Genomic DNA, 25,156 nt, shown 5'->3' with positions numbered 1-25,156 from the left:
GAGTCACATGCTCCCCTGAAAGAGCTCACCAGGTGCCCCTAAAATTAAGAACTTTTGATTTCACAATCAGACTGACCACAGGCATGCATTCGTCTCCTCAACTTCTAGAGACTCCATTTAAGTGACGATAAGGGAATAAATAACATAGTAACACTGAGAACAGAAGGAGATGAAGGGGCTTCAGTCCCCAAAGGGTTGCCATGCTACAGTTTTCAAAGTATTTTTCATACCCACTATCTCATTTAATCTTCATAATAGCCCAGTAAGGAAGGTTGTATTATTCTCTGCATTTTACAATTTGGAAAACAATGACTCAAAGAGACTAATTAAACTGTCCAAGATCATCCCACTCTTGAGTGGCAGAGGAGAAAGGGGACAGAAGCCACCACACCTAGTCCCACGTGTTCCCACATCACAAAGCCTCCTCCTGGACAATAGCAACTGGAGCTCTGCATATGAACAAATGTTGTCCATAAAACAAAACAAAGCAACACTTACCCCATAAAATTCTGTGTGTCCTGATTTCTTCTGGCAATTCAAGGTTAGCATAGACGTCACTGAAATACAGCTCCCCACCATGCTGAAGGAGCAGTATTAGTCCAAACAAGGTTAAAGATGACATTAGTCCCAGATAGCAAAGAAACGATTGAGGAGATAAAATCAATTTTATAAAAACCAACAGAAGTACTGAGGTGACCCTTGGTGAACAAATCACAGCTGTCTTGCTAGTTACAAGCAATAGATGTGTGCCAAGACTTTTTTTCAGTGCCCTACAGACAATAAAATGGCTTTCCAAGAGTGTTTCCTCTCCTAAATAAAGATACCAAGGTGCTGAAAATTTTAGCCAGTCCAAACCAAATGCAGTCCTAGGTGGTTGTATAACTAATAAATAGTATTCCTGAATTCTTCTCCCTTAAAAATCATATAACTTTTAGGGTGCCTGGGTGACTCAGTCATTTAGCATCTGCCTTCAGCTCAGGTCATGATCCTGGGGCCCTGGAGTCCTAGAATCAAGTCCCGCATCAGGTTCCCTGCTCGGTGGGGGGCCTGCTTCTCTCTCTCCCTCTCCCCTGCTTGTGTTCTGCTGTATCTGTCAAATAAATACATAAAATATAAAAAAAAATAACTTTTATAATGGTATTTATTTTTATAATAATAATTATATTTTTATATAATTAGGAATCAGGAATTTTAAGACTGTATTTAGCTAGTTTCAAGGGCTCAGAGTCTAGACAGTACTATAACATCTTCACCTTCTAGAAGTACATTTTGATGAAGATAGTGAGCTGGCCCATAAGATGACGTATTAAATAAGCCTTCATTAAATCATTCCTACATATTTTTTTTAAGATTTTATTTATTTATTTGACAGACAGAGATCACAAGTAGGCAGAGAGACAGGCGGAGAGAGAGGAAGGGAAGCAGGCTCCCGGCCAAGCGGAGAGCCCGATGCGGGGCTCAATCCCAGGACCCTGGGATCATGACCTGAGCCAAAGGCAAAGGCTTTAACCCACTGAGCCACCTAGGTGCCCCTCATTCCTACATATTCTTATTTGAGCTCTACAGCACGCTCTGTAAACCAAAAATCTCAGAACCTTATATCTTCTATCACAAAGATACATATCTCATGATATATGGGAAGGGCATGGAGCTCCTGCCGGTCTTCCTTTTAGAAAGTCGTTAATGTAGAAGTTCCATCTTTTCTATCCCCAAAGATGTGAAATCCTGATAGAGATGAAATAAGCAGCGCTCAGAAACACTACACAAGCTGGAAGAGTCTATCCACAGCAATCTTCTGGAGTCAGTCCTGAAGTCCCTGCGATTCTACGGATGCTATCCCAGGACCATGAGCAGCAGGGAACAAGAGACCGCCATAAGGCAACTATTTTATGGCATCCAGTGACAATCAGGACTCTTGGATTTATTAGCTTTTATGACATGAGAGGAAAATGAATCCACATCTGGGCATCCTTCCACGCCCCTTTTGCCATCCCTTTTTAATGCAGTGAATAAATGGCAAGACTTGGAGCTCTCAGCTCAATGGGGCAAGAACAGGTCAGATCCCATCTGCTCTTACTGACATGGAAAGACCACTTGCCTCACTTCTCTTACCTTTAGCACTCGGTACGCCTCCTGCAGCACGGGTTGCTTTTTAGGCACAAGGTTAATGACACAATTTGATCTAAAAAACCAGATGGAATGTCAGGCAAATTCACACACTATTCAGAGCACCTCAAATCCTAAAGATGTCTTCCATCATTTCCCAAAGCTACACCATTCTTCCTGCCTCCCTCCTCTCTTCCCCACACTCCACTTTTTCCCAAGAAAAAGGAGATGGACGGAGTGTTTAAAATCGTAATAAATTGTTAGCCAATTTGTGTGGGCAGGGAAAAAAAGTCAGGCACACTCCCGATTTGTGTCTGCGCTGATGGCCACCACGCAACCGCGCAAAGGCTGGTTCCCGATGCCTCCTGCACCACGAGTTTCTTAGGCCACATGTAAACTGGCGAAATTCATCCAAAGCAGCTTCATTAAGGCTGTCACCCAGGCATGATCTGACAACAACTCAAAGGAAAGGGAGGAACACAGACGCCTACACTTTGCTGCGACAATAATACTGGAGATAACAGGTCGGTGTGTGTTGTATGAGCAGACTCAGTGGTCCTGCTGTCGTTCTTTTGGACTCATCTGTTCACGGTGAAGTTTACAATCGGTTCTCTCCTGGGCTACTGTGTTCTGAGACCAGTGGGCTACAAGGGCCTGAGAGCAGCTCCCCTCCCTTTATTAAGGCAGGCTTAATGACTCTTACCCTAAGTGACTTAATGACTCTCACTCTAAGTGAGAGTCATTTTGGCAAAGAGTGGTGATATTTGTGTTCAACAGGAAATGGGCTATATTCACAAAAATAAGGGTATAGACCTACATAACAATATCATAACTCTCATTCTTGATTCCAGTCTCCTCCAAATTCTCTATGTAGCCATGAAGAAAAGTCACATTGGGTGTCTGGAAGCCATATTTTTCCATGTGATATTCAATATACTTCTTAGCCACTTCTACCTAAAAAAACAAAAAATAAAAACATGTATAAATATATATATATGGATTTGATAATCATTTTTTTAAGATTTTTTTATTTATTTGGAAGAGATCACAAGTAGGCAGAGAGGCAGGCAGAGAGAGGGGAGGGAAGCAGTCTCCCTGCTGAGCAGAGAGCCCGATGTGGGACTCGATCCCAGGACCTGAGATCATGACCTGAGCTGAAGGCAGAGGCTTTAACCCACTCAGCCACCTAGGCACCCCTTGATAATCATTTTTTAAATATGCTACTTTTTTACTAAAACTTTCCTATTACAAATGGAATATTCATAATATATTTTTGGAAAAGTGTACAAGGTTCCTCTGGGCATGTAGGATAAATTACAGTCTGAGACAACTTAATGAGAAATAAAGTCCCTGCTCAATGCCCGGGTTTTTGTTTAGTTTTGTTCTGTTTGGTTGTAATTAAGTAGGCTCCACACCCAATGTGGGGCTTGAACTCCTGACCCAGAGAGTAAGAGTCACATGTTCTATTGCCTGAGCTTGCCAGGTGCCCCTTGATATATGGATCTTGCTTGAGTAAACTCTTCACTCAGTAACAAAATCCTTCAAGATAGATGGCAGAGAAGTAAAGGAAAAACCAGACTCCTTGGGGTCATCATGATATTCATATATGAGGTCAAGCTCTGACTCTATTCTCCCAGAAGAGCCCCTAACTGTCAAAGTTCTCAGACTCCAGGGCGGGAAGGATTAGTGGCACAAATGAGCTTTGCATTCAGCAGCCTTCTTAGATTACCCTTGAAGAGTCACAAAGGAAACAACTTTATCTTTAAAAAAGTGCCTTTGAGAAGTTTTTCCTCCTTGTCCTCCAGATCACTGCCTCACCTGACTTTCCGTCATGTCTATCCCAGTGACATGTCCTGTCTCACCAACCAGCTGACTCAGGACATAGCAATCTCTCCCACTTCCACTGCCCAGGTCCAAAATCCAGCAGTTCTCCAGACACTCAGGGATGACCAGACCACAGCCATAGTACCTGGGAAACAGAAAACACAGCCATGTACACGTATTTTCCCCCTAGAGACTAGAATATGTAGAATTGCTAAATCTTACAAATCCTTCCTTCCTACCTCTCTCCTTCTTTTCTGTCCCTCCTTGCTTCCATCATTCACTGGATTTCTATTTAGGTGTTTCTTTTCCCCCACTAACCTGGAAGAACCATGAAAACTGGGACTCTGGGGGCGCCTGGGTGGCTCAGTGGGTTAAAGCCTCTGCCTTCAGCTCAGGTCATGATCCCAGCCAGAGTCCTGGGATCAAGCCCTGCATTGGGCTCTCTGCTCGGCAGGGAGCCTGCTTCCTCCTCTCTCTCTGCCTGCCTCTCTGCCTACTTGTAATCTCTGTCAAATAAATAAATAAAATCTTTTTAAAAAAGAAAACTGGGACTCTGTCTGCTTTGCTTATCATTGTCACCATTGTTGGACACTGTAGCAGGTACTAAGACAAACAAGCCATTTACAATATTTGTTGAATAAACAGTTAGTGAGGCATTAGAGCTAAACATCTACTACAGGTCCAGAACTCTGCTAGTTACTGGAGAAGAAATGTGACACAAGATTTCTGTTCCCTGGGGGTATTTAACTGGGGAGGTAAAGCATGAGCACAGAAAACATTTCCCATGATCTACTGCACAGGCAGTAGCTGCTATAGTAGTTTAGGGAAGAGCGTGCCCAAGGATGGAAAAGGCTTCACATTGTAGGTAGGACATCACTGACGTGTTGGAAGGGCAGGAGTTGGAAGGTAGGAAGGAGAGGGAAGGCATTCCAGATCAGTAACTGCACGTAAGGCAGGAGGGAGGGAAAGGTCTGGCTAGAGTAGTGTAGTGCATCGGAGGGAGCTGGGGTTGGTTAGGAAGTGGGGGCCAGACTGCACAGCCTTGAATGTCAAGTCCAAAGTGTATGAATATATCCTGGATAAAGGGGGATGGGGTGGGAAGGACAGTCATTGGAGTTTTTAAACAGAGCTATAAGATGATCAGTGCTGTCCTTTGCCAGTTTTTTTCTTAAGATTATTTATTTACTTGTCAGAGAGAAAGAGAGAGAAAGAAAGAATACAAGAAGGGAGAGCGGCAGGCAGAGGGAGAAGCAGGTTCCCTGATGAGCAAGGAGCCCAATATGGGACTGGATCCCGGGACCTTCAGATCATGACCTAAGCCGCAGGCAGACGCTTAGCCTACTGAGTCAACCAGGTGTCCCATTTGCTTTTCCAGTTTTATGATAGGCAAGGCAAACTTGATGGATTGGAGAAAATGGATTAATTCCCTAGTGACTGCATCACTAGCTTTTGAAAACCTGCTGTCTAGAGTCTCCAGGATGGGGGGATGGGGGAGCAAGCAGCACAGGGCAGTTTACCTCGAGGATACTTCTTCGTGTACATTCCTCAAGGCTTCCCGGATATGCCTGGGGACCAGCCTGGCTGCAGTGACACAGGCACTGGTCTGGAGGTCTGCTGATTTCTTCAGCACCTGCCCATAGTAGGTCTGACCAGAGGCCAAGGGCAGGGTAGGGGTGGGGAGAGAGAAGAGCTAGAACTGTTATCCACAGGCAAAGTCTCCCATAGCCACCGGCACCCCCATCCCCACCCATCCAGGCCTGGCTAGGCTTTCCCCCTGCGAAGCTCTAAGTCCAGACTTTGCCCTGCACCCCGCTCCCGTCTCCTCCTTGATCCTGTGGGGCAAAGGCCCAAGCCGGCTGGGCTTCCAAAGGCCCAGTGCTCCCACTCAATCGAGGCTCTTCCGTGGCCCTTCTGCTGGCACCTGCACGTCCTTCCGGATCTCAGCGTCGCGGGGGGCAGCCACTGCCAGGAAGAAAAAAAAAGGAGCTTAAAGGTGAAGGTGCTGAGCCCCTGCAAGGGGAAAAGTAGAGGGCTGGTTACAAGGCAGGCTGGGAGCGCTAGTGGTGGTGATTGACAGGGGTGGTGACTGCAGGGTCACCACCTGCCCAGAGGGTCCCCCGCCGCCCCGCCCCTCTGCCCCTGCGCCTCCCCCATCCCCCCACTCCTCCCAACCCCCCCCACCACCCCATTCCCCTCTCCACTCCCCCACCCCCCTCCCCTCCACCCCCGCACTGGGAGCCTGGCAGGAGGCAAGGGGCAGCGCACTCACTGTCTCCTTGGCCTCTAGACTCCAGGACTTGGGGGCTCCCACAGCCAGCTCCGCAGGCCGAGAGCTCCCGAGGCCCCGCCCCGGGACAGGCAGGTCTGATCTCCTGAGGGGCGGGCTTCCCAAGCCTGTACCAGGTGGTGCCAGCCGGCTTCACCCCACCCCCCGCCCGCCAGGTCTCGCGATGCGGAACCTGCCACTGCTTCCAGGAGCTTCCAAGGCAGTCTGATCGTCTGCGCTCGCGTGGCGCTCTGGCCCCGCTGGGCCCAGTGTCATCTCGGCTGTCTTGAGTCTTTCAAACCGGGAAGAGGCTAGTAACTATTCGTTAGTATCTTCGTTTACGGCTCCACAGTGGTTTTCGTTTTATAAACCTCCTATCCGGACTTAAATGAACACCCATATGATTTTTGTCCCTTTTGGGAATGAAATTACCTTTTCTTAATGTATTTTTTTTATTGCAGTCTAGTTGCCATACCATGTTACATAAGTCTCAGGGGTACAACAGAGTGATCCCGCAGTGCCGTACATTACACGACGCTCACAACCATAGCTGCCATCTGCCACGTCTCTACCTTACTATGTTCCCTATGCTGTACTTTTCATCCCCAGGACTTAACTCATTTTACAGCTGTAAATCCGTACCTCTTAATCCCCTTCGCCACCTTTGCCATCTCTGCCCCTGCAACAACCAGTTTGTATTTATTAGTCTATTTTTTTCAGATCCTGCACATAAGTAAATTATATGGCATTTGTCTTTCTCTGCCTGACTTATTTCACTGGCATAATACCCCCTGGGTCCATCATGTTGTCCCAACTAGCAAGTGCTCATTCTTTTCTATGGCTGTGTGATATTCTATCATATAAATACGGAATTGTATACTGTGTGTGCGTGTATACACACATACCACATCATCTCTTTATCCATTTCTTTTTTTTTTTAAGATTTTATTTATTTGACAGAGAGAGAGACAGAGAGAGAGGGAACACAAGCAGGCGGAGCAGGAGAGGGGGAAGCAGGCTTCCGGCTGAGCAGGGAACCCAATGCGGGACTCGATCCCAGGACCCTGCAATAGTGACCTAAGCCGAAGGCAGCTGCTTAACGACTGAGCCACCCAGGCGCCCTTCTTTATCCATTTCCATGGATGGACACTTAGATTGCTTCCATATCTTGGCTACTGTAAATAATACTGCAATAAACATAGGGGTGCATGTATCTTTTCAAATTAGTTTTCATGGGGGGGGGGGTGTTAAATAGCCAGCAATAGAATTACTAGATCACATGGTATTTCTATTTTTAATTTTCTCAGGAACCCCCATACCATTCTCCACAGTGACTGCACCAGTTTGCATTCACACCAACAGGGGGAGGGTTTCCTTTTCTCCACATCCTTACCAATGCTTGTTATTTCTTGTCCTTTTGAGCTTAGTCATTCTGACTGGTGTGAGGTGGTAGCTCATTGTGGTTTTGATTCGCATTTCCCTGATGATGAGTGATCGTGAGCATCTTTTCATGTGTCTGTTGGCCATCTGGATATCTTCTTTGGAGAAATGTCTGTTCAGGTCCTCTGCCCATTTTTTACATAGATTATTTATTCTCAATGTATTTTTAAAGTCATGTTAATTGAGATATAATTTATATTCAGGGAAACTGAACTTTCTCTACCGTGCAGTTCTGTGAATTCTGACAAACGTATACATGACAGTCAGGACTCTCTCGTGGTGAAGTTTCTTTGCTCCCCTTTGTAGTAAGTCCCCCTGCCCTCCCCCACCAGCTCCTAAGCAACCACAGATCTATTCTCCTTCCTTATCCAGAATGCCATGGAATCATACTATGTGCATGCAGCAGTTCTCAGTCTGTTTTGAATTTTATTTAGGAAAGCAACACTGATAAATTCTTTTTTTTTAAAGATTTATTTATTTATTTATTTATTTGACAGAGAGATCACAAGTAGGCAGAGAGGCAGGCAGAGAGAGTGAGAGGGAAGCAGGCTCCCTGCTGAGCAGACAGCCCGATGTGGGACTCGATCCAAGGACCCTGAGATCATGACCTGAGCCGAAGGCAGCGGCTTAAACCACTGAGCCACCCAGGCGCCCGATAAATTCATTTTTAACCCCTGGCAATTTCTAGTCAATTCACTTGTGTTTCCTAAGTATTGTCATTTCATCCTGCAGAAAAATTTTTTCTTCTACCCCTATATTGAAAAACATGGGTTTGAACTGCATGGTCCACTTCTACGTAGACTTTTTTAGTAAGTAAGTACTGTAAATATATTTTCTTTTTTTTTTTACGATTTTATTTATTCATGAGGGACAGAAAGAGAGAGAGGCAGAGGGAGAAGCAGGCTCCCCACGGAGTAGGGAGCCCAATGTGGGACTCGATCCCAGGACCCCAAAACCATGACCTGAACCAAGGCAGACGCCTAACCATCTGAGCCACCCAGGCACCCTGTAACTATATTATCTTTCCCTTGCAATTTTCTTTTTTTTTTTTTTAAAGATTTTTATTTATTTGACAGATAGAGATCACAAATAGGCATAGAAGCAGGCAGAGGGAGAGGAGGAAGCAGGCTCCCTGCTGAGCAGAGAGCCCGATGTGGGGCTCGATCCCAGGACTCTGGGATCATGACCCGAACTGAAGGCAGAGGCTTTAACCCACCGAGACACCCAGGCACCCTCCCTTGCAATTTTCTTAATGACATTTTTCCCCTCTAGCTTACTTTATTGTAAATACAGTATATAATACATATAACATGTAAAATATGTATTAAATGACTGTTTATATTATTGATAAGGCTTCCAGCCAATAGTATGCTATTAGTAGTAAAGTTTTGGGGGAGTCAAAAGTTATACACTGATTTTCAACTGTGAAGGTGTCAGTACCCCGCCCCCCCCATGTTGCTTAAGGGTTCACTGTATTTGTCTATCTTATTTCCTTCTGTGCTTGTAATAAGCATTTCTATTCATTGGGGTAATAAGGAAATACAGAGATCTAAATGGGACATTTACTAGGTTACACTCATTTTTCAATCTCATCTGCTAATAACAATCTTCCCTGATGTCAATTGATTATTAAATATTAATACAAAGATGTCATATTTTAATATTTTTAACAAATTAAACCCATGAAAACAATCCTTGTTGGAATATTTTTATAGGTTAGAATATTTCCAACTATTAAGTAGCTATCAGTTTTTTAGTAATGTATAATGGCAAAAACAAATATTAGTTTATTTTTATAGGTTTTATAGGTTAGAATATTTCCAACTATTAAGTAGCTATCAGTTTTTTAGTAATGTATAATGGCAAAAACAAATATTAGTTTTCAAAATACTATCTCCATAAAATTTAAGAAAGCAGTCACTTTCTCACTCATTGTTAAAATGTTATGTTTATCTCGAAGGCACAGATTAATGGGGGTTAGGAAAAGGGCTTCACTGTCTTCCTCTTGTTCGCTCTACTTGCTTTAATACGTTATCTTCGATTTGTGGGTATTCACAAGAATCATTTGATAAACCTAAAATCCATATAACCACACACGGATAAACCACAATAAAGCAAACCATCATCAACTTTAATTGAATGATTCCAAGTTGTCCATCAGGTATCTAGTGTATAGCGCTGGTTCTGGGCCAGATTGCTTGTAGCCATCATTCATTCTGATTGGTCAGTGTACCAGCCACAGGTGGTTTTGTTTTTAAGATCACCCCTGCTAAACGACAGGCTATGGAGACCACATTAGAGCCCTCATACGAAGTCATATTTTAAATATTAGCAAAAGCTAAGTTTCTTAAGATGAAAAATAAACATACATAGAAATTTTTGTTATTTTCTTCCCTTACCTCCAAGGATGGCCTTGTGCATACCTCCACATGTCCTACCTTGGAAGCTACAGGTCTGACCATTACAGAATGGCACAGAAAGGCAGGTTTGGTTCCGTACCCAGACTGTCTTTAAAGAAGTAGAGCTTTCCAAAATGGCCAGCATCCCTAAGTAAAGGATTCCCCCAAACTGGAAGCATTCAGGCAGAGGCCAGATGAGCAGCTGGATGGTCACTTGCTAGAGATGCAGTGGCAGGGAAACACATGGATTCAGTTACCTCCAAGATCCTTTCTTCTGTATGGTGTAAAATACTAAGAAGGACAAGTAGCACCCATGTTTCTGTTTGTAAGGGAAGTAACAGATGATAAAGAGCTAGACTAGTACTCAAAAAACCTAGCACCAAACTCGGTAACTTTGGATAAGCCATGTCATGTCCATGGCTATGTTTTCTCCTCTGCAAAACGTGGGGCCAGAATTCAGTCACTTTTGAGGCCTGATACAGAGCTAAGACTCTGGGATTCTATGATTCTTTCTCCTTCACCAAATATTCAATATTCACCATATGTTGGTTCTTTAGAAAGAAGATTTTCTTTCTTTCTTTTTTTTTTTTTTTTAATTAGAAACTGAAGTCAAGGGGTGCCTGTGTGGCTCAGTGGGTTAAAGCCTCTGCCTTCAGCTCAGGTCATGGTCTCAGGGTCCTGGGATTGAGTCCTGCATCAGGCTCTCTGCTCAGCAGGGAGCCTGCTTCCTCCTCTCTCTCTGCCTGCCTCTCTGCCTACTCGTGATCTCTGTCTGTCAAATAAATAAATAAAATCTTTAAAAAAAAGAAGAAGAAAAGAAATAGAAGTTAATTTTTTCAGGGCACCTGGGTGACTTTAGTCGGTTAAACGTCTGCGTTCAGCTCATGTCGTGATCCTGGGGCCCTGGGATCAAGTCCTGCATTGGGCTTCCTGCTCAGCACGGAGCCTGCTTCTCCCTCTCCCCTCCGCTCATTCTCTCTCTCTCACTATTTCTCTCTCTCCTTCAAATAAATAAATAAAATATGTTTTAAAAAGTTATTTTTTTCAAATGGTTCTTTGTTGTATATTACAGTGATAGATGACTTAATGTTTCTTATTAATGTAATGTGTTTTGTAGCTGTTACATCAACTTTGCAATTCTGGAATTATATTAGCAATTCTTCAAAAATATTTCTCTACTCAATTTTTCTGAGATTTTATTACGATTTTTGCATCTATGTTAATGAGTAAGAATCTCCTAAATTTTCTTATGTTATTTTGCTTTTCTTTTTTAAAATGATAAATAAAATCTTTCAAAAAATTTAAAAATTTTTTAAAATGGGACACCTGGGTCGTTCAGTTGGATGAACATCTGCTTTTGGCACAGGTCATGATCTCGGGGTCCTGAGATTGAGCCCCGCATCCTGCTCCCTGCTCATAGGGGAGTCTGTTTCTTCCTCTGCCCCTTCCCACAACTCACGCACACACGTACTCATGTGCTCTCTTTCTCTCAAATGAATAAATAAAATCTTAAAAAAAAAAAAAAAAGAAAGTCATAGGTGCACCTGGCTGACCCAGTTGGTAGAACATGCGACTCTTAACATCAGGGTTGTAAGTTCGAGCCCCATGTTGAGTGCAGTGATTACTTAAAAATAAAATCTTTAAATAAATAAAAATAAAAATGAAAGTCATATTTACTCCAGCAAATGAACTGGGTATCTTACTCTTGTTTTCTGTACGTCGGGAGTATATGGCAGTTCTCTGATAGTTTGGAAAATTCTCAGGAAAGCTATTACAGGCAAACGACTTTTTTTTTTTTTTTTTTTTTTTTTAAATAAGCTCTAGGCCCAATATGGGGCTCAAACTCACAATCCCAAGATCAAGAGTCACATGCTTTTCTGACTGAGCCAGCCAGGTCCCCCTGGACATATTCTCTTTTAAATGGCAGTTCTGTAATATTATATCTTCAAAGATGCTGGACATTTTGATACTAGTAATCAAATCTTTAGAATCAAACTGACAGGTCATGCTTTTAACATCTAATTGATTTATTTTATTTATCTCCATTTCAATTATAAATTTACTAATTTGTACTTTCAGATTGAGCTGATACTTTAACAATTTATTTTTTTTTTAAGATTTTATTTTTAAGTAATCTCCACACCCAATTTGAGGCTTGAATTTACAACACCAAGATCAAGAGTCACATGCTTCACTGACTGAGCCAGTCAGGTGTCCCAATACTTGACCAATTTAATCTATAAGAACCAATTAACGTGAGGTGCCTGAGTGGCTCAGTTGGTTAAGCATCCACTGTCAGCTCAAGTCATGAACCCAGGGTCCTGGGATCGAGCCCCATTTCGGGAGCCCGCTTCTCCCTCTCTCTCTGCCTGCTGCCCTATCTCTTTGTTTTCTCTCTCTCTCAGTCAAATAAATAAAATCTTTTTAAAAAAAAGAATGAATTAATGATATCATATATTTTTTCAAAATTTTATCATTCATTCTTGGTTTTCTTATTCTATTTTAAGTTCTAACCACAAACACCTTAAAAAAAGAAAACATTTCACCCTTCTCCTTAATACAGAGATTTAAAGCATGATTTTTTTTTCTTTATAGTACTGCTTAGGTATTATCACATTAATTTTCTTGCATAGAATTTGAAATTTCACTATTTTAAAAATACTAGCCTTCAACATATCCTCTACAACCCAGATGTCATTTAAAGAAGTATTTTTTGTTTCTATATGTTTGATCGCCATTTAATTCTACCTAACCCTTTGTTTCTGTAACAGATAAAGAATCAAATTATGTATAAATTTCTGAATACTCATACATTTCTGACTATTCTTCTTCCATGTATTTTGGCATTATGTTCCTTAAAATGACTAAATTTAGTACTACTAGGTTTTCATTATTTAATGTAAATTTGATATTTACCATTAAAATTTTGAGGGTGAAATTTATGAGGTATAATGTACGCAGTCACTGCTACTTTACTATTTGTTCTAGCATGATGAGGGACACTTAGACCATACCTTCATTTTAATTTTTAATATTTTACAAATGTCATGTTAGGTATTTCTTTGCGTCTTGTATACTTAGATAATTGAACTTTGTTTTGTTTTCTAAATTGATGACCCTTTTAAAAAATAAACCAGTCCTTGGATTTCCTAAGCAGATAATCCTAACACATGATAATAATTTTGTCTCTTTGTTGCTAATAGCTTTTTTTATAGATATTTATTTATTTATTCATTCATTCATTTGATAGAGAGAGAGAACAAGCAAGGGGAGTGGAAGACAGAGGGAGAGGGAGAAACAGCCTCCCCACTGAGCAGGGAGCCCGACTCGGGGCTCGATTCCAGGACCCTGGGATCATGACCTGTGCCAAAAGCAGACACTTAACTAACTGAGCTACCCAGGCAACCCATTAGTTATACTTACTTTTAACTTCTGCACTAGACATGGTCTCCGTCAAAATGCTGAGTAGCAACAGTGATAGTAACATCCACTAATAATGCTTCAAATATTTTACTCTTAACGTGACATTTGCTGCCAATTTGTGACCCTTCTTTTTGAAGGTGAACTGAACCCATTTACATTTAGTAACTGTAATGAGAGTTTATGAAATGAATGCATAACTGAATTCCTTCATACCTAGTTTTTTCTTTTGCTGTAAGTTGATGCGTACAGGTATAATGAGGGATAAATACAATCTAATATGATTAGTCGATTTGATGATATACAGTATGAATTAAATTGGACTCTTACTTGCCTTTTTTCTTTCCCTGAAAACACCATTTTCTTATGTCAGCTTTCTCCTAATTCTTTAGTGAAGTAAGAAATGAGCTAGAACATGATGGAGTCCCACTTAAAATTCAAACAAAGACATTCAAAGGTCATGCCTTTTAGCAAGCGGAATTAGATGAACATGGGCAAATAACTGAAAACATAAGGTTTCACCATGGCACAACCCTACACTGCAATCATTCCCAGTAATTCAACTGCCTTTGCACTTGGCAATAATGTTCTACAAGTGAATCTGCTGATGACTAGCAAAATTACAAAATTAACCCAAGGCCAACTAATCAAGAGTCACAACAAAGAAACTAGGAGTGCAGGTCAAGGCAGGGGGTCACAGCTGGCCAGATATACCATTTGCCTAATTTTCATTTAAGAAGTGCTACAATGAATAAAATAAGTGTCTCCTCCGAGTCAATAGAAAAGAACAGATACTACCTATCACCATTCCACAACCATGAAATTTCCTGAACGTATGATTAAAAGAAAAAAAAGTCTTTAAAAACAATATTAAGCATTCCTGTTTTCACAACAAAAGCCGTATTTCTGAATTTAAAACATCATTCAGCATTTGCTTAAGAATCACATTAAAAAAAAAGAATCACATTTAGATGATATAGCTTTTGACATATAAAAGTTCTATGGGAAAAACTAAGACCTCTTTAATTTTGCTTTAACATCAAACTAAAGAGAGCAATTAAAAAATTCAGTAAGAGCATGACTTAGCCTCAAGAAATACTTCCAAAATTCAACCACCTAGGTTCTCTTCAGGAGAAACTATACACCACCATAAATCTTTTTTAACTTAACTTTTGGAGAAGAAAATGGAAAATCAAACCCAAAGGACAGAAGTTGAGTAAAATATTTCCTTCTCAGTGTCTGGCAAAGAAGTGCTTTTCCCTCTTGCAAGCTGTTCTATTTCAACAGATGATTCAATTGGTCCTGTAGGTCAGAAGACTGCTCAACACTAGAAATCAGAACACAGAAAAAGTTTATCTGGAATGAGCACCTCTCTTTGTACAATTTGTACTTTAATGCATAAACACTGCTGAAGCTAAATCCAAATTTATATTGGTCCACTACAGTTCCAGAAGTTTAAACTATGAAAAAAAAAAAGGTCTGTAAAGCCAATTAGTGTAACCAGTACTGTAAGGGACCAAGACTGCTTAATGAACTCAGCACACTTACTTAACGAATGTTACCAACATAGAAGGTTTTCTATTCCTTAAGTTTGGCATCTATACACTATAGTTTTCAGAAAGCCTTTACCAGCAGTGAATTAACTTACTGCCTGCCTTTGAAACATACAGTTGACCCTTGTACAATAGGGAGGTTAAAGGCATTGACGCCCCAGACAGTCAAAATCTGTGTATACCCTGACTCCCCCAAAACTAGACTACTAGCCTACTATTGGCCAGAAGCCTTACTAATAACAGAAACAGTCAATTCACACAAATTTTATAAGGTTATATGTATTATATACTACACTCTTGTAATAAAGTAAGCTAGAGAAAAAGACGTTATTAAGAAAGTCATGGGGGGAGGTTCCTGGGGGGTCTCAGTCATTAAGCAACAGCCTTCTGCTCAGGTCATGATCCCAGGTTCCTGGGATCTATGCCCACATCTGGCTCCCTGCTCGGCGGGAGGCCTGCTGTTCCTCTCCCACTCCCCCTGCTTGTGTTCCTGTTGCCACTGTCTCTCTATCAAATAAATACATAAAATCTTTAAAAAAAAAAAAAAAAGAAAATCATAAGGAAGAGAAAATACATTTGCAATACTATACCGTATATATATTTTTAAAAATCTGTGTATAAGTGGAACTGTGTAGTTCAAAGTTGTATTGTTCAAAGGGTCAACTGGACTGTTTTCTCTATATACCAAATGAGCTACCCCAGAGTGTACGTCAATTTAAGGGCATACGTCAGCTAGACTTTCACGTTGATCCTAGGCCCAGAAGTTTAATTCCCTATAGCCTGCTTCACTTGGTCCCCCCACTCCCCTACCTTTGGGGCTACTTACTTCTTCTGAATAGCTTCTTGCCTGAATCAGAAAGGGAAAGAGGAAAAGAAAGATTAAAAAATTTCAGAAAATTAGTGCAACTTATGGCTAGATTTTTGTAGGCAGAACAAATTTCTGGCTCATGTCACATTCTGTAATTCTGCCCCTTCTGGCTTAAGACTGTGCTCTTGAATCCCTCCGTGTTCACTCTCTGAGTGTAGCATTGCTAAGAAGATGGATTCTAAGCCCAAAGAGCTAACGACACTCTACCAGACTGAGGGCGGAGGTACCACTAACTATACGCATGGCTCACCTTCGGCCCAGGTATGTGGAATCTAATGGGTCGCACACCTGACATGCACACACCCCAAGAAACTGTTAAAAGATCAAGAGTTAAATTCTCAATTGTACATTTCCAATAGGTACATAAGTCATACCAACTATATAAAATATAAAGCAAAATGAAATAGGATGACAAGCTCATTATAATTTTATGCAAAATCATAACAGAGAAAGGGCTATCTATATTTCGGAACCTCCTGGATCATTTCTACATAGCTAGGGCTGGGTTAAATGGGGGACTAGACCATACCGGTCAGTTACACTCGATTCTCCAGTGAAAGCGCAGACTCCCCAGGAGAGACCTTGGGCACGGGTCGTCAACAAATTCTAATTGTCTACTGGGTGCTGAGCACTGTGTGAGCATCGTCCTGGCATGGGCCCTGCCCTCCTGGAGTTCAAAGTCTCTCCCTCTGAGGAGCACCCAAATGACCACAGAGAGGCTCGCAAAAGGCAGTCCCTGCTCTCGATCTCACTCATACGCCAGCTTCTTCTGCAGTCGCCACCATCTTTTCAAGAAGGAGCTCATTCCTGACTAACCCCACCTTTACTCCCCACTCCTGCCTTCTCAGGAAAGTGTGCGGAAGCCCAAAGGCAAGAGGGGGCAGCATGCGGGAACGTGACCACACAGCACCTCGGAAGGCATACTCACTGGTATTGAAGGTGTGTTGTTATTATCGCCATTTTCCTTAAACTCTGCATTAAAACAAAACAAAATAAAACAAAAACAGACAAAGAGAACATTCCACTTCCCTGTAATCACACCAGTTATGTAAATAAAACCCAAATCACAAAAGAAATTGTTTCTTACATCTTCCGAGTGCAAGATGGCATCTTCCTGCAGGACCATGTTGCGAGCTGCCTGACCGAGCAGCTGGAAGACAAAAATAAAGGGGTCATGATCAAAATCTGCAAACTTCCTGTAATCTTCTCTCCACAGCTGTTAAACCATCACCCTCTCTCCTCCCCACCCCACCCCCACCCGGTACAACTACAAATGCTCCAAAAGTAACAGAGGAAAATCTATTTGTTTAGGTTGAAAATCCACATTCAGTGCTGGCAGGGGCTCAGCAGCAGCTCCAAAGGTTACTGTTTGAGAAACCCAGGGCTCGGTGTCTGCGGAAATAGGAGGCAAGAGGAGACTGACAAGCGGTTTCTGGTCTGCGGTCACACCCTGCTCCTGGCCGACAGACGTGAAGTCCCACCATGGAAGGGGGAGTTACTGTGTGTCCCACCCACTGTCCCTGCGCCCTCGGGTTAGAGATTCAGACAAAAACGGGACCCATGACTGTAGATTCACCAGGAATACCAGCCCTCCTGCAGCCCCCAGATAAACTCCCCTGTGGCACCTGTTATTTATTTCTTTTCATTTTTAAGTTTAAAAAATTAATAAACCTTTGCGTGCTTCTAACGTTGAAGTGGTAAAATAAGACCTTCCATCCCTGTCCCTTCCCTTCCCCCTTTTCTCTCCCCTCTGCATAAATATTTTTTGGGGGGTGCCTGACTGGCTTAGGCGGGAGAGCGGGTGACTCTTGATCTCAGGGTTGTGAGTTCAAGCCCCATGTTGGGCGTGGAGTCTACTTAATTTTAAAAATAAATAAGTAAATAAATTTATCTCTCCACGTTGTCTTTTTAAAAGTGGCCATACGTCTATCATCGGACTATCCCCTTCTGTAAAATGTAACCTGCTACCTGCACTCCTCCACATGCTATTTTCACTTGACAAGAGATGCTGAAATCGATCAGCAGTGATTCAGGCTGACTCTGCGCACTGTTCTCTTATGGCTGCAGAGCACTCGGCAATACAGAGGTCCCTGTAAGACTGTTCAGCCAGTCATCTGCTGTAGACTTTGGGGCTATTTGCAGTCTTTACTATTATAAATAGTGTTACAAAAAATACTTTATATATCTTTGTATTTTTTTGCTAGCATATCCTTGGGATAGACTCAAGGAATTACGACTGAGATTGCTGGATGAGAGAGTTTTATTGGGGTTATACCATTTCCCATTCCCATCCACAATGTATCAGAGTGCCTGTTCCCCCCTTGTGGCCACTTTTTTTTTTAAAGATTTTATTTATTTATTTGACATAGAGAGATCACAAGTAGGCAAAGGCAGACAGAGAGAGAGAGGGAAGCAGGCTCCCCGCCAAGCAGAGCCCGATGTGGGGCTCGATCCCAGGACCCTGAGATCATGACCTGAGCCGAAGGCAGAGACTTAACCCACTGAGCCACCCAGGCGCCCTTTGTGGCCACTTTTAAGTGACAAACTCCAAAGTCCTACAGGAGGGAGATGGTGACTGACAAACTGATGGCAGAAGGAAAACGTTCTAACAGAATCTTCCTCATTCATTCAGTCAGTCAACAAATATTCATTCAGTGCTGACGGTACACCAGAAAGAGACATAGCCCCTATCCTCACAGGGCTCACAACGTGGTGTGACAAAGAGGACACAAGCGCTCCAGTACCTTGTAGTAACTGCTGATGGGGAAGTAGCAGCCGACCAGGCAGCATGGGGAGTCGGGTGTCTGACCTGTTACAGGGGCGGGTGTTCAGGGAGGGTCTCCAAAAAGAAGTGATGTCTGCGGAGACCTAAAGGTTGGGCATGATCGGATTTACTGTTTTAGAAGCATGGCAAGCAGACTAGACTGAAGCGGGGACTGAAGGCAGAGAACACTGCCATAGTCTAGGCAAGCAATGAAAGTGGTCTGAGCCACAAGAATGGCTGTTAAAAATGGGAGTTGGGGCGGCTGATCATTTCGAAGATAGACTCAAGGAGACTCGTGATTCCTGGAATGCAGGAGCTGTTGCAATGCTGGGCCAAGGCCCTTGCTTTGATGACAGATGTATTCATTGGCAATCTGCATCATTTTCTTGCATAAACCAACCACACACAGCACATATCATCTAAGATGTCTGGGCTGGGTTTCCTTAAAGTGGAACAACAGCTTGAGTATTTCCCCCTAGGCTTTTTACTGTTGCTTTGCTCATAAGTAACTCAATAGCCATCTTCGCTCTTCATCTTCAACAAGTACTGTTACTAAGTCGTTGCTGGTTAGCTTCTCATCTTCAACAAGATTTTCCAACTTGGTTTTCATAGCAATACCAACTCTTTTTGTTTCCATTCTAGTTCATCGTTTTCCATATTATTGCATTAAATAATGTAGTTAAAATAGCAAGCACAAACACAGGCTTAAGATAACACAATGGACCCTAAAAGAAAAAACAAAAACAAAAACAAAAACAAAAAACACATCCAACAGACCCTTTACTCAGCACACAACTCGACTGAAGGAGCAGAGAAGCAGGCATGCGCAGCAGGAGCATGGGGTCACACATATTCATTGTGCTGTGGGCACAAGGTCGACATGCTCTTCCCCACTTGGTGCTCCAGCCATACTGGCCTCCTTGCACACCTTGCACACATTCCCATCTCAAGGCCTTTGCATTTGCCATTTCTTCTACTTGGAGCGCTCTGGCTCCAGACGTCCATGTGCCCAGCTCCCTTACTTCACTCAAGTGTCTGCCCCAATGTCCCCTCCTTACAGGGCTCTTCCCTGACCACCCTATTTAAAGAAAACCCTTTTATCACACTCTACCCCCAGCCTAGTTTTTCTCCATGGGATTTACTACCCCCTGATTTTGTGTTTCATTTGTTTGTCTGTCTCTTCACTAAAATGTAAACTTCCTAAGTACAGGGACCTCGTTTTGTGTACTACCCTCTCATTTATACCTAAAATAGTTCATAGCAGGGGCACCTGGGTGGCTCAGTGGGTTAAAGCCTCTGCCTTCAGCTCAGGTCATGATCTCAGGGTCCTGGGATCAAGCCCCACATCAGGCTCTCTGTTCAGCAGGGAGCCTGCTTCCCTCTTTCTCTCTCTGCCTGACTCTCTGCCTACTTGTGATCTCTGTCTGTCAAATAAATAAATAAATAAATAAATCTTTGAAAAAAAAAATAGTTCATAGCACAGAACAGACAATAAATGTTTGTAAATGAATGCTGTGGAAAGAGAGCTTTACACATGGAAATGGTCAGCTAATCGAACAAAACAGCCACGTTGAAAAGAGAAGCAATGTTCTACAGGCAAAGAGGATCAAACTAAAAATCAGGCTCCATGTCCACAATGAGACCAAGAGCTCCCTTTCCCTCAGGACCAACCCCAGGGAGGTGTTCTGTGGCTTTGGGTCAATTTAGGTCACACCAATACAAATCAAAAAGCTGGAGAAGAGGAAGCCTGAGTGTCTCAGTGTTAAGTGTCTGCTTTCGGCTCAGGTCATGATCCCAGGGTCCTGGGATCGAACCCCAGATTGAGCTCCCTGTTCAGTCGGGAAGCCCGCTTCTCCCTCTCCCTCTGCCCTAGTCTCTCTCTCTCTCTCCCTCTCTCTCAAATAAAAGGTAAACATAGAATTACCATATGAATATGACCCAGCCATTGCAACTGCAATTCAGCAATTACCCAAAATAACTGGAAGCAGGGTCTCAAAGAGGTATTTATATACAAATGTCTACTGCAGCATATTCACAAAGCCAAAGGTGGAAACCACACAAATGTCCATCACCAAATGAAGGGATAAACAAAATGTGGTAAGTACAACGGAATATCATCCAGTCTTAAAAAGGAACAAAATACAGTACTGCTACATGCTCCCCCCCCCAAAAAAAAGAGAGAGAGAGAGACAAAAAAAGAAAATCAGTAAGACATGCCAAATAATCTAAAGTCTAGTAAAGGAAATGGCAAAAATACATAACTAACTACAGAAAAAGGCAATATGGTATGTGATAAGTATCACGTAAGAGATCCAATAAAAAGACAAAAGTCAGAGAACTGAGAGATGATATGTCAACCCTCCCAGAAAGCTGGAATGATTTCAGTTTAACTCAATCCATACCATTTACTGGACACCCAGTCTAAATCTACTACGGAAGAATCTCATGGGAAAAATACACAATGAGGAACAGAAAGCACCAAGTCACATTATGGCAGTCAATGGTAACACCATGGCTTTTGGGCCACTAAACCAGCTAGTATCACATAAGAGGTGGTGCCCAAGATTATGAGCCTAGAACCAGTCTGCCTAGGTTTGAATCCTAGTTCTACCCTTTCCTAGCTACATTGTAACCTTGGACAAATTAAATTCCTCTTTGTATCCTCTATGTAAGAAATGTACCTCCTCTACTAGTGAGTGCAAAGGTTTAACAAATTAAGCTACATAAAACACAGCAGTGTCCAGCACATAGTAGTTGCTCAATAAAAACAAGTTTATTATAGTGAATATGGACGTTCAATACACACTGGTCATTAACTATGAGCACTATCTGTTTTTTTGTTTGTTTGTTTTTAAAGATTTTATTTATTTATTTGACAGACAGAGATCACAAGTAGGCAGAGAAGCAGGCAGAGAGAGAGGAGGAAGCAGACTCGATTCCAGGTCCTGGGATCATGACCTGAGCCAAAGGCAGCGGTTTTAACCCACTGAGCCACCCAGGTTCCCCTGTTTTGTTTTGTTTTTTAATTTATATATTTATACCTTGTTTCTCCTCCAAAAAGACTGAAGCCAATTTATACCATATTATATTCATGTGTGTGCATACACACACACACACACACACACACACACACACATTTTTTAAAAAATAGAAACAGAATCTAAAAGTCATTAAAAGGAGATGTGTCTACCATTAAAACTGATATAAGAACTTTTGTGCAACCAAGGCAAAAAGTGAAACACTTGCATTTGCATAATTCCCTTTTTTTTTTTAAAGATTTTATTTATTTGTCAGAGAGAGAGCATGCATAGGCAGGAGGAGGAGCAGGCAGAGGGAGAAGCAGGATCCCCACTGAGCAAGGAGTCAGACAAGGGACTCCATCCCAGAACCCCAGGATCATGACCTGAGTGGAAGGCAGATGCTTAACTGACTGAGCCACCCAGGATCCCTCATTTGCGTAATTCTTATTTTGTAAAGGCAACATAACAATTTCTCAAAAAGAGAGAAACTTCCCCCTGATGCTGAATCCTAAAATGAGTACATCGTGTGACCTCACACAAAATATACTTGGGATCACCAAATCAGTGACTTCAACAATAGTGTTATGGTAAATGCAAACACCTTCTTCATATGGTTATTTCTTGTAGTCACTACCAATACAAGCAAAGAACATAACATGAAAGGTGACTCTGTAAAGACAATTCTACTGGATCCTACACTAATATAAATAAAGCTGCTGTGACTATTCATATACAAGTCCAAAAACTTGTGGCCATATTATGCTTGTTACCACAATTATATAAGTTAATGAAACAATATAGAGACTGATGAAATAGAGGAGTTAAAAGAGAGAGAGTTGCTATTATTATGAAAATTAAGTTGAAAATAAGCAATACTTGTTGAAGATGAGCAACTAAGTCACACTGCCACTGAGTTAATTATGAGCAAGAGAACAATAAAGGTCTATAGAAGAAATTCACAAAGCTCTAAAAAGACGGTACTCAGACTGTTTCACAGGTGTATTCAAGATGTTTCACTTTAAAGAAACCAAAACAGGAACTCTTAGATAATATGTTCTGTGTGTGGTCAGCTTATGTAACAAAATGAGAGGCATGTTATCATTCCTCTTGAGTAAAAACCTAGGAGTGGAATGGCTCAGTCATCAGAACCATTTTGTTTGTCCACTTTTTTGTCCACTTGTTTGTTTGTTCACTTGTCACCAGATATTTGGGTTGTTTCCAGTTTGATGCTATCAAGGATAATGGTACAAGTCTTTATGTGGACACATAGTTTCATTTCTCATGGGTGAATATCTAAGAGTAGAATAAATACTTTTTTGGGGAGACACAGTGTACATATATAAAACTTTTGGTGTGAAAAGCCATCATATTAACTCCATTCATGGAACCAGCAAGAGGATGAAGATGAACTCGGGGCAAAGGAGAAATCTCATCTAAGAAACAGAAAACCAAGATGTGACCAGAAAGACAAATTAGAAAAGAACAAATCCACAGACAATGCACAAAAGCGTGAAAGGACTCTGGGACGCTGAGGGCAAAGCAAAAACATGCGGAATTTGGGGGACAGAAAGGGAGAGATCTTCACTAGAGACAACCCCATGAAACAAATCAGGAACTGGCTAGGACTACTATCTTATCCGCTGTTATGGGGCAATCTCTGCTTTAAAGCACATATTCGGGGGCGCCTGGGTGGCTCGGTAGGTTGGGCATCTGCCTTTGGCTCAGGTCATGATCCCCGGGTCTTGGAATCCAGCCCCGAGTCAGGCTGCTTGCTCAGCCGGGAGCCTGCTTCTCCCTCTCCTGCTCCCCCTACTTGTGCGCTTTCTCTCTCTCTTTGTCAAATAAATAAATAAAATCAAAAAAGAAGAAAGAAAAGAAAAGAAAAGAAAAGAAACGAAACGAAACGAAACCACCATCCCGTTTCTTTCCCTCCCTACATCCCTAATCCCCCAGACTACACATCCCAGAATGCAACACGCGCCCCTCGCGAACGAGCGCGACTCTCAGGGAGCAGTCACAGCCTACAATGCCCAGGAGGTAATGCGATCCCCTTCCCACAGCTATGCAAGACTCTGGGCCGGGGATCTCGGGCCATAAAGTACACTCCCAGCTCACCTCGGAGCTCCGGGAGCCTTTCAGCACCTGCTTGGTGAGCGCGATCACGTCTGTACCACAGGTGTTCACCTTCTCGGTAAGAAGCCCCTTCACAGACTGACCGAATCGCGCTTGCGAATCTGGTGTCCCAGTCGCCATCACCTCGACTAGTGAACTTCTCAGCCCGGGCAACGGCGAGTCGCTGGGGCCAAAAGGCGTCAAGACGGAAGGAAGCGAGTCGGAGTGTCTCGACCGTGAGGTGAGGGGCGGCGGGCGGGGAAGGAAGGGACGCATGCGCCCAGCGGAGATTGACTTTAGCTAAATTTAAATTCGTTTAAAATATTCAGTTGATATCCTGAGGAAGATAAAGCCCAGGCAGATGTCTCTGGTGGAAACAGAGGACAATTTCAGGGTTAGAATCAGAAGGGCTGGATTATAGTCCCTACTTCTGCTATTTAGTTGAGTGACTGCAAATTACTCAAGCTTTGCATCTTGTGTTCATCAGTAAGAAGTAATAATATTCAAGTCTCCAAAGAATTACGAGAATGAATTAAGGCCATTCAGTTCAATTTTAATAAAATTTCATTTAGTAAATATCAAACTGTGCTAGGCTGAGGGTAGAGAAAGAAAAGATACAGACCTTGTCTCTGAGGAGTTCCTGGGCCATGTGACGAGCCATGTAAACAGCTAATAAATGGAGGAAATGCTCAACATCTTTAGTAATTTTTTATGATAAATGATCTTTTTTTTTCTATTAAGAGCAAACTTGGATCATCACCTTGGAACTGAATTAATACCTGAAATGTTTCATGTAGCTCTATTTATTTTTTAGTTAATGCACAAGAGATGAGAATGGTGTTATACTGTAAATTTTGTTCAAATAACCTGTACTCAGTATCAACATTACTTTTTCTCTAAGTGTCTAGATTCATGTCTCTGTTGCTTCTTTCATTTAATTCGTATTCTTAATTTTATTGAGGTATAGTTTATGTACAATAACTATCTTCTTTTATAGTGTACATTTTGATTAGTGGGACAGATGTACACACCTGTGAACTACCACAATTAAGATACAGAATATTTTTATCACCCCCAGAAGTTTCCAAGTGTCTATTTGCAGTCCATTTCTCCCTCATTGTAAGCAACAACCAATCTGCTTCCTAACACTATAAACTAATTTGCGTTTCTAGAATATTATATAATTAGAATGATACAGGAAATATCCTTTTTGTCTAGCTTCTTTCAGCATAATGATTCTGAGAATTATCTGCATTTTAGTGTGTATCACTTGTCTGTTCCTTTTTATTGCTGAGAAATATTCTGTCATTTGACTATCTCATTTTGTTCATCCATTCACCTGTGGCTGGACATTTGGGTTGTTTCTACTTTGGGGCTATTATAA

The 25,156-nt window shown here is 42.0% G+C and overlaps 2 protein-coding genes and 1 long non-coding RNA gene across 3 annotated transcripts in view; 1 reads left to right on the top strand and 2 right to left on the bottom strand.

Annotated features, from left to right (window-relative positions):
- The window catches only part of AS3MT (arsenite methyltransferase), an 18,344-nt gene extending 11,979 nt beyond the window's left edge, over positions 1–6,365 (bottom strand). The window contains exons 1-7 of the mRNA XM_046026544.1: positions 6,200–6,365; positions 5,852–5,892; positions 5,448–5,575; positions 3,925–4,075; positions 2,924–3,060; positions 2,113–2,182; positions 499–580 (exon numbers count right to left, since the gene is read on the bottom strand). Of these exons, the coding sequence (XP_045882500.1) occupies positions 499–580; positions 2,113–2,182; positions 2,924–3,060; positions 3,925–4,075; positions 5,448–5,575; positions 5,852–5,892; position 6,200 (610 nt within the window). The 5' untranslated portion in view covers positions 6,201–6,365. The remainder of the gene's footprint in view (positions 1–498; positions 581–2,112; positions 2,183–2,923; positions 3,061–3,924; positions 4,076–5,447; positions 5,576–5,851; positions 5,893–6,199) is intronic.
- Positions 5,809–17,584, top strand: LOC123955004. Its single transcript, XR_006821205.1, has 3 exons — positions 5,809–5,923; positions 16,725–16,815; positions 17,188–17,584. It is a non-coding gene; the product is annotated as an uncharacterized LOC123955004 (long non-coding RNA).
- Positions 12,644–25,156, bottom strand: BORCS7 (BLOC-1 related complex subunit 7). The gene is made up of 5 exons (XM_046026546.1): positions 23,776–25,156; positions 16,964–17,026; positions 16,805–16,848; positions 15,835–15,855; positions 12,644–14,782 (listed from the first exon to the last, which is right to left on the bottom strand). The coding sequence occupies exons 1-5, from the start codon at positions 24,046–24,048 to the stop codon at positions 14,731–14,733; spliced, it is 453 nt and encodes a 150-aa protein (XP_045882502.1). The 5' UTR covers positions 24,049–25,156; the 3' UTR covers positions 12,644–14,730.

Source organism: Meles meles, chromosome 13 (genome assembly GCF_922984935.1).
Source record: "Meles meles chromosome 13, mMelMel3.1 paternal haplotype, whole genome shotgun sequence".
Lineage (NCBI taxonomy): Eukaryota > Metazoa > Chordata > Mammalia > Carnivora > Mustelidae > Meles > Meles meles.
The sequence above is the reverse complement of the archived record's forward strand: the minus strand, read 5'-3'. Positions and strand labels throughout refer to the sequence as shown.